At 41.0% G+C, this 14,631-nt stretch overlaps 1 protein-coding gene across 1 annotated transcript; it reads left to right on the top strand.

Moving 5' to 3' along the window:
* Positions 1-1,548: 1,548 nt before the first annotated feature.
* On the top strand, positions 1,549-5,645 carry LOC120019729 (protein FAM89A-like). Its single transcript, XM_038963150.1, has 2 exons — positions 1,549-1,963; positions 3,204-5,645. Exons 1-2 carry the CDS (start codon positions 1,712-1,714, stop codon positions 3,462-3,464), a joined length of 513 nt encoding a protein of 170 aa, XP_038819078.1. The 5' UTR covers positions 1,549-1,711; the 3' UTR covers positions 3,465-5,645.
* The last annotated feature ends 8,986 nt before the right edge of the window (positions 5,646-14,631 follow it).

Raw genomic sequence — 14,631 nt, 5'->3', positions numbered from 1 at the left:
TAGAATTCCTGCCCTCCCAAGGTCATAGAGCATTGTTGAGAATCCTCTTTTGATTCACATTCAAAGAGTACAGGAAGGTGTTATGGGGATGTAACTAGACCGGGCCAAGAGAGCAATGACAGTTTCCGAAAAGAAAAACTGCTTGTGCAATATAATACCAATAGTGCTATTTTTGTCTGTGGTCTTACATGTACAAAGGAAGGTTTTCCCTGAATGATTTCTGGTTCATTCTGGAATAAAATCAAGGCATATGTTATTTAGGGAAGGATGATGCAGGGGCAGTGGGGTGAGATATGTCATGGCAGAGGGGCAGAGAGGGAGGGCAGTAGAGTTCAAGGCACAACAATGAGGCAGGCAGCTGTGTCACAACTTCTGCTCATCCTGACCTGCTAGATTCTGAGGACATCCCAGATGATTAGCACAGTGAAAAATAGCATACAATGCATTTTAGTGAGAAGACACACAAATGAGAAGCTCTAAGATAAGTTGCACCTGTTTCCTCTAGCCTGTTTTTAAAGCACATGTCCACAGGGGTAAATTCATAATCCGTTCATCTTGAGTGCACTGCAGTCAAAAGTCACCAACACTTAGGAAGGCCTAATGGGGTAGTCACTCAATAACTGTCCTTGTCTTGACTGTGCAGTGTATCATCAAAAACACATTGTGAGTACATTTCAACTCGTATTGACGCACTGCCAATTCATAGAGTATAAAATAATGTTTTTTAAGTAAGGGAATACATTGATCATTTAGTTTTTCACATTTACAATTACACATAATTTGTTGAGACCTTGCTTCTTCAATGTCATCTGCCCTAGTATAGGCCACATGTGCCTCTGTTGGGTGGGCTTTGTCTCTTTGTTGAGGGGCTGTTAATGAAACAGGACCATGGTTGGAAATCCCACCATCTGTCCTTCATACTGAAAACCTTTGTTCTGCAGACACGTGTCATGAAGACCTCAGCCTAAGTAATGCCTTTTGAACTATTCTCAGCCGTATTCATGTAGCATATGTCATGTTTGTTTCTTTGCGAAGTGTGCCATTATACTAAACAACATTATATCAATGCACTTGTATCCCACAATTGGAGAATTGCAAGAAAATAAGCTTGATAACTTTCATTTGATAAAATATGAAATTATGGCTATTTGGTGGTTCCTCATTATCATTGGTTGCGTTTACACAGGCAGTCCAATTCTGACCTTTTTCACAAATTGGCCTTTTGCCCAATCACATCAGATCTTTTCACAGCAGGTGTTTTTCAGAGCTGATCTGATTGGTCAAAATACCAATTAGTGAAAACAAATATCAGAATTGGACTGTCTGTGTGAATCCAGCCAATTGTCTTATAAATAAATCAAATCCTCACACTGTAGAGCTGTGACTCACTTTAGCAATAAACAGCATGAATTAGATAGGAGCGTCTCTAACACCCCCCCCCCCCAAAAAAAATACTGGTGAAGGTTGTAAATATTCAACCACACTTTCCTGTCCGTCACCGTGGGTGACGCCCAATCCAACTAGAATGTGTTAAAGGGACAGGAAGTGCGAGCCAGAGCCATAAAGGAGATTACGGCTGTTGGCGTCAACGAATAATTCTACTGTTGCATGGTGCTCGTCGGAGAGGCGAATTTCTTTACCGAATGTGGTTATTTATAACCACTAAAACGTCTTCCCACTAAAGTATTGAATTTAAGGTAAAGGTATAACGATGAACGGTAAATCGGCGAACGGCACAGCGGGCGGAACACTGGCCTTCATTGAGGGGCTACCCCCACTGCCGAAGAGCCTGAGCGGCTTGCTGAATTCAAGCGGCGGGTCTTGGAGAGAGATGGAAAGGATGTATGCAAAGAAAACCATGATCCAAGACGACCTTAGTCGTGGGCGAAACAATTCCGACAATCTGCTTGCGAATAAACCGGCCAACCTTGATGCGGCTTTAGCACTCCTCCGAAAAGAAATGGTAAGTGGAGGGGATGTGATTTCTGATTGCAAACAGGATCGTGATGGGTTGTTTTCAATCTCATTTTACAAGGCAGAATGGTGAAATCACGAGAACCGCTGTTCTGACAGTCACGAAATTACTCCAAATTAATTCATGGTCTAATTAGTACCGTAATTTTTATAGTCAGCTGAAACATGTAAACAGAAATTTTACACTAGCAGTTTCCAATTTCTGTGATAAGATTTGCAACACTGTAGCCAATACTCAACGGTGGCAGGACCACGATGAAACATGATACATTGTTGTTGCTTGTAGGATTTGATGCCAGTTTGGTTTTCTTTGATAGCCTACAGTCTATACTAAATTTGTGAATTTGATTTGTGAACAGATGATTCTTTGAGTAGCTATTTGAAGGCTTACAAATCGAAATGAAATCCTCACTGTAGGCTTATTTTATGATTAATATTTTATCCCATAAAATATTGATTGAATGGAGAGAAACAAATATTTCTAGCTGAAGGCAGGAAGTAGCCCTTGGTCATGACTGTTCCATTACACTACCCAACTCACTGGATGAAGCTATCTTCTGTAGGGTGGGAGCCGCGACGCTCGGTCTGAACATTAACAGGCATCACTTGCAGTACGGTTTTGGAAGCATAAGGACTTTCTCATTTATAATATGAAGGAGCTATTATCGGCGAAACATAATACAACAAATGTTGCATTGATACATAACTTTATAGGGGTAGAGTTCCCACACGGCCATATTTTATGCTACAGTACTTGTTTACGAAAACAGATGGAATACAGAGTTAACTACCTTCTAATTAGCTATCCGCGTCTAATTGGCTGTCTGCAGAAGACAGAAGCCATACACATGTTGTCACTGAAATACTGTCTGCTGCTACTGTTAAAATCGGTTTAAGTGAGCAGTAAGTGTGTATTTTGCACTTGGGAAATTATTTAGATGTGTTATGAAAGTAGGGGGATTTATGTTTCAAGAACCAAACTACAATTGGCAACTGATTCACCTTTTGGATGATGGAGTTGGCTTCCTGAGCCAATTCACCCTTTAAACAGAACATTTAGATGCATAGACTGCACCTTTACTCCTTAGTCGTTGGGTAGAGAAGAAGCAATGTTAGGCTCCTTTAGTCCAATATTGGGCTAGGCATGAAGTACGATCTGCTCTTTTGTCTAATCTCTAAAGTTTAGGTGAGCACTTAAAATAATCCTGGTTTAATTTTGTATTTTCCAGGTGGGGTTGCGTCAGCAGGATATGTCTTTGCTGTGTCAGCTCTGGTCCCTTCACGAGTCAATCCAGGAGTACAAGGGCAGCTGCCATGACCTCAGTGCCGGGCACGGGATAGAGAATGGCTACTTTGATGAAGATGATGAATACTACCAGGAGACGAGCACAACACCAACTGACCAACCGGAGGGAAGTGAGGCGACATCTCCCAAAAACGGGACTAGCAAGGACTCCTGGCTAGGAGACTCTTTCCACATCACCATCTGAGAAACTCAAGAGCTGAGCTGCTTGACTCCACACATTTGAGGCAATATGCTTTTTTTAATAAAGAGCTGTGCCATGCATTGTTTTGCTGGCTTATAGTACTTTTTCTGCAGACCTTTTCATACAAATATATAAACAAAGGTTCATTATTTATTATAAATTATAATATGGTCTTTTTTTTTCTCATTACTATGGACATTTTTAGTTGAGTTTTTTTTTAATGATTCGTTGTGAGTACTTCCAAGCTCTGTCAACACAATGTTTACAGGGTTGAAATCCCAGAGACTGGGAAGGTCTTAATAAACAAAAGGGATGGGATTCCTGTCCCTGCAATCAGTGAGGGAGGAAATGAACTTTTAGATGGCATGTAGTGGCAATGTTGACTGTTATGGATTTGTGGACTGGGTGGAGTAGGCTGGAGAAAAGTATAGAAATGTGAAAAAGTATTAAAATGCTGGAAACGCTTACTTCTGGAATGGTTTTATACCGGGGTAAGTAAGCATGTGCTTCTTCGAAGCCCTATGGTGTGCTTAATTTCATATTGTGCTGTGGATCTCCATACCTTTTCAGTTAACAGTTCTTCAATGAAACTAGATTGTCGACTTAAGTACAGTTATCACCATCGTAACCATTGTTTTCATTTAACAAATCAATACAGGGTACTCATGAATTCATATATTGACCCCACTAGGACATGCATTTAGTGCACGTATGGCAATTGTGTCCATTATGGTGTTCCATAGCCAACTGACACCAAGTCTGCACTCTCAACATTTAGCTGTGTAGACTGCTCATCAAAATAATATAGGCTAGGAAGTCCATTCTAGAAGTGAAATTTAGCTTTTGTATCCAGACTTTTTTGTTGTGTAAACTGGTCCACAATTCATGTGTTTGTGGTACGCAAACCAAAGAGTACAATTGACACACCTGGGCTGAATTGTAATGTCTTTTAGGAATGATATTGTGCAATGTTCTTCTAGATGCTCCTAGTCAGTTTTATTTTTCTCCAATGTTACACAATATAATGAATGTTTTGTAGTACAGGAGGTTGATCTGTTTAGACATGTGTTTTCTTGACTATGATTAATGCCATTTGACAATATACACCAGCGGATGACTGGAGGTCAGCTACAGCAGGCTTTCAAAATGGGGAGTTAAAAGAAAATATCCTTGGTAACTCCTATGCCTCAATGTGTTATGTACTAAATTTTCTACCTCCAGCTTCACCGAAAATGTATATATTACTGCCACCAGCCCCACATTGAAAGTCAGTATTACAGGATAGCAGTCTCTTATTTTTCTGCATCACACTAAACAAATCTCCACACTTAGTGCCTTTTGTGCCTTTAGGTCTCCAACCTTGGCTATTGCTGTTATCTGTCCCTTCATCTCACAGCACTTTTCTCAATCTGGTCATGTCTTTCGGACGGTCTGATGGCACACGTGGTGCATAGTATGCTGTAACTACAGCACAGTTACTTGTTTAATTCCCACCGTAAAAGGAAACAAGGTTTCTTCACCAGTGTCAATAATCCAGAGTAATACAGATGTGAAATGTATACAACTGCATCCCGATGAGATTCGGTTTCATGTGGTGATATCCAGATGAACAATGTTTTTGTGCATCTGCATTGCTTACTGTTTGGGGATTTAGGCTGGGCTTCTGTATAGCACTTTGTGACATCTGCTGATGTAAAAAGGGCTTTATAAATACATTTGATTGGTCTTGATTTCATCCAGTCAGAAAGCTGTTCTTTTACCACAGTCATTTCAAGGAGTTAGCGTTGAATCAGAATCTACAGAGAGCCAATATAGGCCTCAAGCCAAGGTAATTAAACTTCAATCTTAGCAAACATTTTACGATCAAAGTGTGAAGAACAATGATGTGTTTTAAGTTTAGATTTGCTTCTCTACTCAATGATTTCAGTCCATATTTTGAATGAAAAAAGTCAAGATGAATGAATCTGTTATCTACGTAATATGAATTTCATCTATGATGTATATTTGATTGTTCCCTCCGACAGAACTCAAAGACAATATTTGAAGGTTATGTTTTGTTTCAATCCATTCCTCATATTTGTTATTTTTCAGTGAATGACCATACTACTGTTTTTGGAAATTTGGTTTTATGCTCTTTTATGTGATAGTTATACTTATGGATTTAATAAAATGACTTTACTCAGATTTGTCTGTTATTCCTGAATGAAACTGTTATTCACAGGCAACTGAACACAACTGTCTCTACTTTGTAGCTCTAAAATGAGCTTTGGCTTTACAGGTCAGCATGCACCACTTGATAGGGTATTGATCAAATGCCACCTTTGGCACCAACAGAACATTGCATCATTGCACTTTAGAGTGACTTTGGATAGTTTATTATAGCTGCCATAGAGACATTCTTCTTTGACTGTGTTTAGAGAATTGTGTGCAATTTCAACACTATTGCTGTTTGACAGTTTAAAGAATGATTGTCTTTTTCAAAATAAGCACCAATTAATGTATATGAAGTGTGACAAGTAACTAGACATCTACTGTATATGTACTGCTGAAGATAAGTGTTTCTATCTCATAGTGAAAACTGAGAAGCAAAGCTTCTGGAATGTCCTGCTCAGATAAAGTAGCGAGCTATTGCACAATCTGGCTCTGCAAGTGTTTTCTTATTAGGTCAAGGCTCCGTAGACAAATCATGTGAACAACACTGGTGGACCCTCAGATAGTTTCCCTGTTACTGTATCTTCTCACAGGCAGTGAGCGTCAACCGTCATTGTCATATACCAAGCAACCCAGCTGGGCAGTTAATATCAGGGCAGAACTAATCTCCTCTCCACACACTCAGACTTATGTGTGTTCCTCAGAGTACAGTATGGGCTGCATGTATTCAGATGAGAAGTGCCCTTTTGGAATGCAGCCTGTACTGAACACGACTCTGTGCTGTGCTGTGCTGGGCTGAGCATCTGTTGAGGAGATTGTGGTGGATTAACATAATCTTCATTGAAAGTAAATCCAAGGTACAGTATGCGTGACTCTGCCACACAAGCACTGGGCTATGTGCAACCGGGCTGTGTCAACACTCAGACCACAAACACACTACTCACCTCAAAGCTTAATCAATTAATGGGGGAAAAAACAATTAAATTCCCTTGGTTTTACAAACTCCAGAAAACACTCTGAAGTAGTGTTTTCACACCTCCAGGGTGGCGCAGTGGTCTAGGGCACTGCATCGCAGTGCTAGCTGCGCCACCAGAGTCTGGGTTCGCGCCCAGGCTCTGTCGCAGCCGGCCGCAACCGGGAGGTCCGTGGGGCGACGCACAATTGGCATAGCGTCGTCCGGGTTAGGGAGGGTTTGGCCGGTAGGGATATCCTTGTCTCAGTATGTAAAATGTAATAAAAATGTATGCACTCTACTGTAAGTCGCTCTGGATAAGAGCGTCTGCTAAATGACTAAAATGTAAATGTATAAACCATGTAACTAGTACAGTTTAGGAGTTTTCAGATGAAGTAGTATACACCATTCATTTTTCACATAGGGGATTTTACAAACACTTAAAATAAGGGCTGTGTTTTGTGTAGGATCATAATAATGGAGCACACTTCTTATTGCTTATTTCACATTTCTAGCATTGGGCTGCAATAGAATTAAGAATGGAGTCAATGGAACGGCATCAAACACATGGAAGCTATGTGTTTGATATATTTGATACCATTCCACTAATTCCGCTTAAGCCATTACCACGAGCTGTCCTCCTTTTGTTTTTGCCTTTAGTAACCTTCTGTTTTATGTTACCATATCATACTAATTTGAGTGTCCCGGATTTAGATTTACTATGTTATGTCTAGTCTATGAGACCAAGTTGATTAAGCATAACAATTAGGGTTAAGGGCCTTGCTTAAGGGCCCATCGGCAGAGTTTTCACCAAGTCGGCTCAGGGATTCAAACCAGCGACCTTTCGGTTACTGGCCCAACGCTCTTAATCGCTAGGCTACCTACCGTCCTTGGTTAACTTGTCTAGAGCTCACAGCTTGGCTTTGGCACAGAACAGTCAGCTCTGCTTCAGTGATCCTGTCTGACTTTTACTCTCTGAGCCCTGGACCTGGCTGGAATTATCATCATGAGCTTACACTGAGCTCTTGTTCATCTCCTTCACTGACATAGAGAATTATAAATCACACATGATCTATTCTTCATGACATCTTTTGTCCCTATGAATCAAATGTTATTTCCCTTTAAGGGCACATTTATACACTGGTCTCAAAATTGTAATGCCTCTGATGTGATTCTTGTTATACTAATCTGATTATCCAGACTCATGATCAATCACTTCACCAGAGGGGTATACTGCAAAGCAGGATCAATAAGCTAGCTAACGTTGACAAGCAACCAGAAATTACTATTGATTACTTCTGATTCATTAACAAAGCTAAACTTAGATACACTATATGACCAAAAGAATGTGGACAGCTGCTAAGTATGTGGACAGCTGCTTGTCGAACATCTCATTCCAAAATCATTGGCATTAATATGGAGTTGGTCTTCCTTTTGCTGCTATAACAGCCTCCACTCCACGCTTTCCACTAGCTGTTGGAACATTGCTGCGGGAATTGCTTCCATTCAGACACAAGAGCGTTAGTGAGGTCGGGCACTGATGTTGGGCGGTTAGGCCTGGCTCGCAGTTGGCGTTCCAATTAATCCCAAAGGTGTTTGATGGGGTTGAGGTCAGGACTCTGTGCAGATCAGTCAAGTTCTTTCACACCGATCTTGACAAACCATTTTTATATGGACCTCGCTTTGAGCATGGGGGCATTGTCATGCTGAAACAGGAAAGGGCGTTCTCCAAACTGTTGCCACAAAGTTAGAAGCACATAATCATCTAGAATGTCATTGTATGCTGTAGCATTAAGATTTCCCTTCACTGGAACTAAGGGGCCTAGCCCGAACCATGAAAAACAGCCCCAGACCATTATTCCTCCTCCACCAAACTCTACAATTGGCACTATGCATTGGGGCAGGTAGACTTCCCCTGGCATCCGCCAAACCCAGATTAGTCCGTCGGACAGCCAGATTGTGAAGCGTGATTCATCACTCCGGAGAACGCTTTTCCACTGCTCCAGAGTCCAATGGCGGCGAGCTTTACACCACTCCAGCCGACACTTGGCTTTGCACATGGTGATCTTAGGCTTGTGTGCGCCTGCTCGGCCATGGAAACCCATTCCATGAAGCTCTCGACGACCAGTTCTTGTGCTGACGTTGCATCCAGAGGCAGTTTGGAACTCAGTAGTGAGTGTTGCAACCAAGGACAGACAATTTTTACTCGTTACGCGCTTCAGTCCTCGGCGGTCCCGTTCTGTGAGCATGTGTGGCCTACCACTTCAAAGCTGAGTCGTTGTTGCTCCTAGATGTTTCCACTTCAGAATAACAGCACTTACAGTTGAACGGGGCAGCTCTAGCAGGGCAGTAATTTGACGAACTGACTTGTTGGAAAGGTGGCATCCTGTGATGGTGCCGCGTTGAAAGTCACTGAGCTCATCAGTAAGGCCATTCTGCGGCCAATGTCTGAAGATTGTCTATGGAGATTGCATGCCTGTATGGTAGATGTTATACACCTGTCAGGAATGGGTGTGACTGAAATAGCAAAATCTACTAATTTGAAAGGGTGTCCACATACTTTTGCATATATCGTGTACATGTTTTGTTTTTTTATCAATTAGACCAAACCCATTTTAATCTTATCTTATAAAATATACAGTACCAGTCAAAAGTTTGGACACACCTACTCATTCAAGGGTTTTTCTTTATTTGAATATTTTTTATACATTGTAGAATAATAGTGAAGACATCAAAACTATGAAATAACACATAGGGAATCATGTAGTAACCAAAAAAGTGTTAAACAAATTTAAATATATTTTATATTCAAGATTCTTCAAAGTAGCCACCCTTTTGTGGAATTTCTTTCCTTCTTAATGTGTTTGAGCCAATCAGTTGTGTTGTAAAAAGGTAAGGGTGGTATACAGAAGATAGCCCTATTTTGTAAAAGACCAAGTCCATATTATGGCAAGAACAGCTCAAGTAGACAAAGAGAAACAACAGTCCATTATTACGTTAAGACATGAAGGTCAATCAATCCGGAAAATTTGAAGAACTTTGAACGTTTATTCAAGTGCAGATGCAAAAACCATCAAGCACTATGATGAAACTGGCTCCCATGAGAACTGCCACAGGAAAGGAAGACACAGAGAAACCTCTGCTGCAAAGGACAAGTTCATTAGAGTTAACTGCACCTCAGATTGCATTCCAAATAAATGCTTCACAGAGTTCAAGTAACAGACACATCTCAACATCAACTGTTCAGAAGAGACTGTGAATCAGGCCTTCATGGTCGAATTGCACCAAAGAAACCACTACTAAAGGACACCAATAAGAAGAAGAGAATTGCTTGGGCCAAGAAACACGTGCAATGGACATTAGACCGGTGGAAATCTGTCCTTTGGTCTGATGATTCCAAATTTGAGATTGTTGGTTCCAACTGCCGTGTCTTTGTGAGACACAGAGTAGGTGAACAGATCATCTCTGCATGTGTGGTTCCACCATGAAGCATGGAGGATGAAGTGTGATGGTGTGGGGGTGCTTTGCTGGTGAAATTGTCCGTGATTTATTTAGAATTCAAGGCACACAACCAGCATGGCTACCACAGCATTCTGCAGCGATACGCCATCCCATCTGGTTTGCGCTTATTGGGACTATCATTTGTTTTTCAACAGGACAATCACCCAACACACCTTCAGGCTGTGTAAGGGCCATTTGACCAAATACGAGAGTGATGGAATGCTACATCAGATGACCTGGCCTCCACAATCACCCGACCTCAAACCAATTAAGATGGTTTGGGATGAGTTGGACTGCAGAGGGAATGAAAAGCAGCCAACAAGTGCTCAGTATATGTGGGAACTCCTTCAAGACTGTAGGAAAAGCATTTCAGATTAAGCTGGTTGAGAGAATACCAAGAGTGTGCAAAGCTGTCATCAAGGCAAAGTGTGGCTACTTTGAAGAATTTGTTTAACACTTTTTTGGTTACTACATGATTCCATATGTGTTATATCATAGTTTTTATATCTTCACAATTATTCTACAATGTAGAAAATAGTAAAAATAAAGAAAAACCCTTGAATGGGTAGGTGTGTCCAAACTTTTGACTGCTACTGTATACTGTATATGCCACCACCAAGCTGCCACCACCAAGCTTCACTGTAGGGATGGTGCCAGGTTTCCTCCACACGTGATGCTTGGCATTCAGGCCAAGATTCAGAGAATCTTGTTTCTCATGGTCTGAGAGACTTTAGGAGCCTTTTGGCAAACTCCAAGAGGGCTGTCATGTGCCTTTTACTGAGGAGTGGCTTCCATCTGGAAGGTTCACCCATCTCCAGAGGAACTATAGAGCTATGTCAGTGACCAACGGGTTCTTGGTCACCTCCCTGACCACAATTCTCCCCCGATTGCTCAGTTTGGCCGGGCAACTAGCTCTAGAAAGAGTCTTGGTGGTTCTACACTCCATCCATTTAAGAATGATGGGGGCCATTGTGTTCTTGGGGACCTTCAATGCTGCAGACATTTTTTGGTACCCTTCCCCAGATCTGTGCATCGACAGAATATTGTCTCGGAGCTCAACAGACAATTCCTTCGACCTCATGGCTTGGTTTTTGCTCTGACATGCACTGTCAACTGTGGAACCATATATAGACAGATGTATGCCTTTCCAAATCATGTCCAATCAATTGAATTTACCACAGGTGGACTCCAATCAAGTTGTAGACACATTTCAAAGATATTCAATGGAAACAGGATGCACCTGAGCTCAATTTCGAGTCTCATAGCAAAGGGTCTGAATACTTACAGTTGAAGTCGGAAGTTTACATACACCTTTTTCACAATTCCTGACATTTAATCCTCGTAAAAATTTCCTGTCTTAGGTCAGTTAGGATCACCACTTTATTTTAAGAAAGTGAAATGTCCGAATAATAGTAGAGAGAATGATTTATTTCAGCTTTTATTTCTTTCATCACATTCCCAGTGTGTCAGACGTTTACATACACTCAATTAGTATTTGGTAGCATTGCCTTTACCTTTCTTAACTTGGGTCAAATGTTTAGGGTAGCCTTCCATAAGCTTCCCAAAATAAGTTGGGTGAATTTTGGCCCATTCCTCCTGACAGAGCTGGTGTAACTGAGTCAGGTTTGTAGGCCTCCTTGCTCGCACACGGTTTTTCAGTTCTGCCCACAAATTTTCTATAGGATTGAAGTCAGGGCTTTGTGATGGCCACTCCAATACCTTGACTTTGTTGTCCTTAAGCCATTTTGCCACAACTTTGGAAGTATGCTTGGGGTCATTGTCCATTTGGAAGACCCATTTGCAACCACGCTTTAACTTCCTGACTGATGTCTTGAGATGTTGCTTCAATATATCCACATCATTTTCCTCCCTCATGATGCCATCTATTTTGTGAAGTGCACCAGTCCCTCCTGCAGCAAAGCAACCCCACAACATGATGCTGCCACCGCCATGTTTCACGGTTGGGATGGTGTTCTTCGGCTTGCAAGCCTCCCCCTTTTCCCTCCCAACATAAATATGGTGATTATGGCCAAACAGTTCTATTTTTGTTTCATCAGACCAGAGGACATTTCTCCAAAAGGTACAATCTTTGTCCCCATGTGCAGTTCCAAACTGTAGTCTGGCATTTTTATGGCGGTTTTGGAGCAGTGGCTTCTTCCTTGCTGAGAGGCCTTTCAGGTTATGTCGATGTAGGACTCGTTTAACTGTGGATATAGATACTTTTGTACTTGTTTCCTCCAGCGTCTTCACAAGGTCCTTTGCTGTTGTTCTGGGATTGATTTGCACTTCTCGCACCAAGGTACGTTCATCTCTAGGAGACAGAATGCGTCTCCTTCCTGAGCGGTATGACAGCTGTGTGGACCCATAGTGTTTAAACTTGCGTACTATTGTTTGTACAGATGAACGTGGTACCTTCAGGCGATTGGAGATTGCTCCCAAGGATGAACCAGACTTGTCAAGGTCTACAATTTATTTTCTGAGGTCTTGGCTGACTTCTTTTGAATTTCCCATGATGCCAAGCAAAGAGGCACTGAGTTTGAAGGTAGGCCTTGAAATACATCCACAGGTACACCTCCAATTGACTCAAATGATGGCAATTAGCCTATCAGAAGCTTCTAAAGCCATGACATCATTTTCTGGAATTTTCCAAGCTGTTAAAGGCATAGTAGTGTATGTAAACGTCTGACCCACTGGAATTGTGATAGAGTGAATTATAAGTGAAATAATCTGACTGTAAACAATTGTTGGGAAAATGACTTGTGTCATGCACGAAGTAGATGTCCTAACCAACTTGCCAAAACTATAGTTTGTTAACAAGAAACTGGTGGAGTGGTTGAAAAATGAGTTTTAATGATTCCAACCTAAGTGTATGTAAACGTCCGACTTCTACTGTATGTAAATGTATTTCTCTTTTAATTTGTAGTAAATGTATTTCTCTTTTAATTTGTAGTAAATTCGCAAAATGTCTAAAAACCTGATTTCTCTTTGTCATTATGGGGTTTTGTGTGTACATTTATGAGGTTATTTTATTTTTTAAATCCATTTTAGAATAAGGCTGCAACATAACAAAATGTGGAAAAGTAATGTGATTTTCTGTATTTTTGTTTTAGATTCCTTCTCTCACAGTTGAAGTGTACCTATGATAAAAATTACAGACCTCTACATGCTTTGTAAGTAGGAAAACCTGCAAAATTGGCAGTGTATCAAATACTTGTTCTCCCCACTGTATATCAGAATATTTAGGCACGGTAGCTGGCTAACTCGATGCTGCTTGATGCTGCTTTGTAGTATACCCCTCAGGTTGAATAATGCTAGTACAACACTCACTACAAGCTTGCTAATCTCACCCACCAGCTTGCTGGAACACTTTGACTTTCTCAATTACCAACACTGAGCTAGGTATGTGTATTTTATTTGGAAGGATTATTACAGGGGTTTAAAACCAGTTTTGACATGTCCTTAAGGCACATCGGTCAATTTCACAAGCATTGGAATCTTTCAAAGCATGGATCTACAATTACCCGCGACCACCTGAGGCCTTTCATAACACGTTCCCACTGTTTGAAAGCACTGGGCTGGGTCAGCACGCAAGGCTTAAGGAGATCTCTGTTTATTGGTTTTAACAGTATGTGCCCTGAGAACATGTGGGGATGAATCTCTGTTCTAGCACTGCAGACTGCAGGTTGCTAGCTTCTACTTGACATGCCTTCTTGATTGGATAAGATACTGATACTCAGTATTTATTCAGGATACACTTTTTAATCTTCTCTCCTCTCATTCCACATGTGCTTGAAAGGCAAGCGGTCTAAAAACAATGACTGTTTGTCATCCTGGACCATTCAGCCTGACAGATGCTCAGATCCAGTTGAGGTATCAAGGTAAAGATACCAAACAAAACATTCCAAGGCAAAGTTCACTCAACAATGTAAAGTCCTGTTACAACTTGTGAGCACACCATGCATCTTAGCATTACATTTGAACCCGAGTTATGGCAGGAATGAGAAACATGTATTTAAAAAAAAAAATATCACTGTAAAAAAAGGAAGAGAGAAACAACAAATGAGACCTGCTGGAAAAATCAGTGCGTTATCAAAAATATACTTTTATTCACACTGACTTTAGGCTCTGTCTGCATACAACAACAGCATTTCCAGTGGACAGATTTGTATGCTTTATACAGTTAAGAAATACTAACAAAGCAGCTGGCTTTGGTCAGGAAATATGCAGACTGATATCTGGCTATGCACTACATAACCGATTAGAAGGTCTCAAGGGGCCTTAGCACATAAAGCCAGCCTCTGTGAGCATGTGTGTCAAATGCTTATCATTCCACGGTTCCTAGTCTTAATCATATAGGCTTGATCACCAAGAGAGTATTGCTCTTTTTTACAGCTTAAATTCAAAACAATTTAAGACAATACATGTGATTACTGTAAAGCCCATCAATGCAAGTTCTTTCTGTAACACACACACACACACCTGTTCCATATCAAAGTATGTTTTGCTTATACACAGCTTGTGGTTTTTGGCATTGCATGGAATTAAGAATACATTCACTATGTGCTA

The sequence above is a fragment of the Salvelinus namaycush genome, chromosome 24 (assembly GCF_016432855.1).
Source record: "Salvelinus namaycush isolate Seneca chromosome 24, SaNama_1.0, whole genome shotgun sequence".
Lineage (NCBI taxonomy): Eukaryota > Metazoa > Chordata > Actinopteri > Salmoniformes > Salmonidae > Salvelinus > Salvelinus namaycush.
The sequence above is the reverse complement of the archived record's forward strand: the minus strand, read 5'-3'. Positions and strand labels throughout refer to the sequence as shown.

What these genes read in the sequence shown, in the direction of transcription:
- LOC120019729 (XM_038963150.1), top strand. Translation starts at nt 1,712, where the DNA reads ATGAACGGTAAATCGGCGAACGGCACAGCGGGCGGAACACTGGCCTTC. An exon ending in CACTCCTCCGAAAAGAAATG is followed by an intron (nt 1,964 to 3,203) that starts GTAAGTGGAGGG and finishes TGTATTTTCCAG; the next exon opens with GTGGGGTTGCGTCAGCAGGA.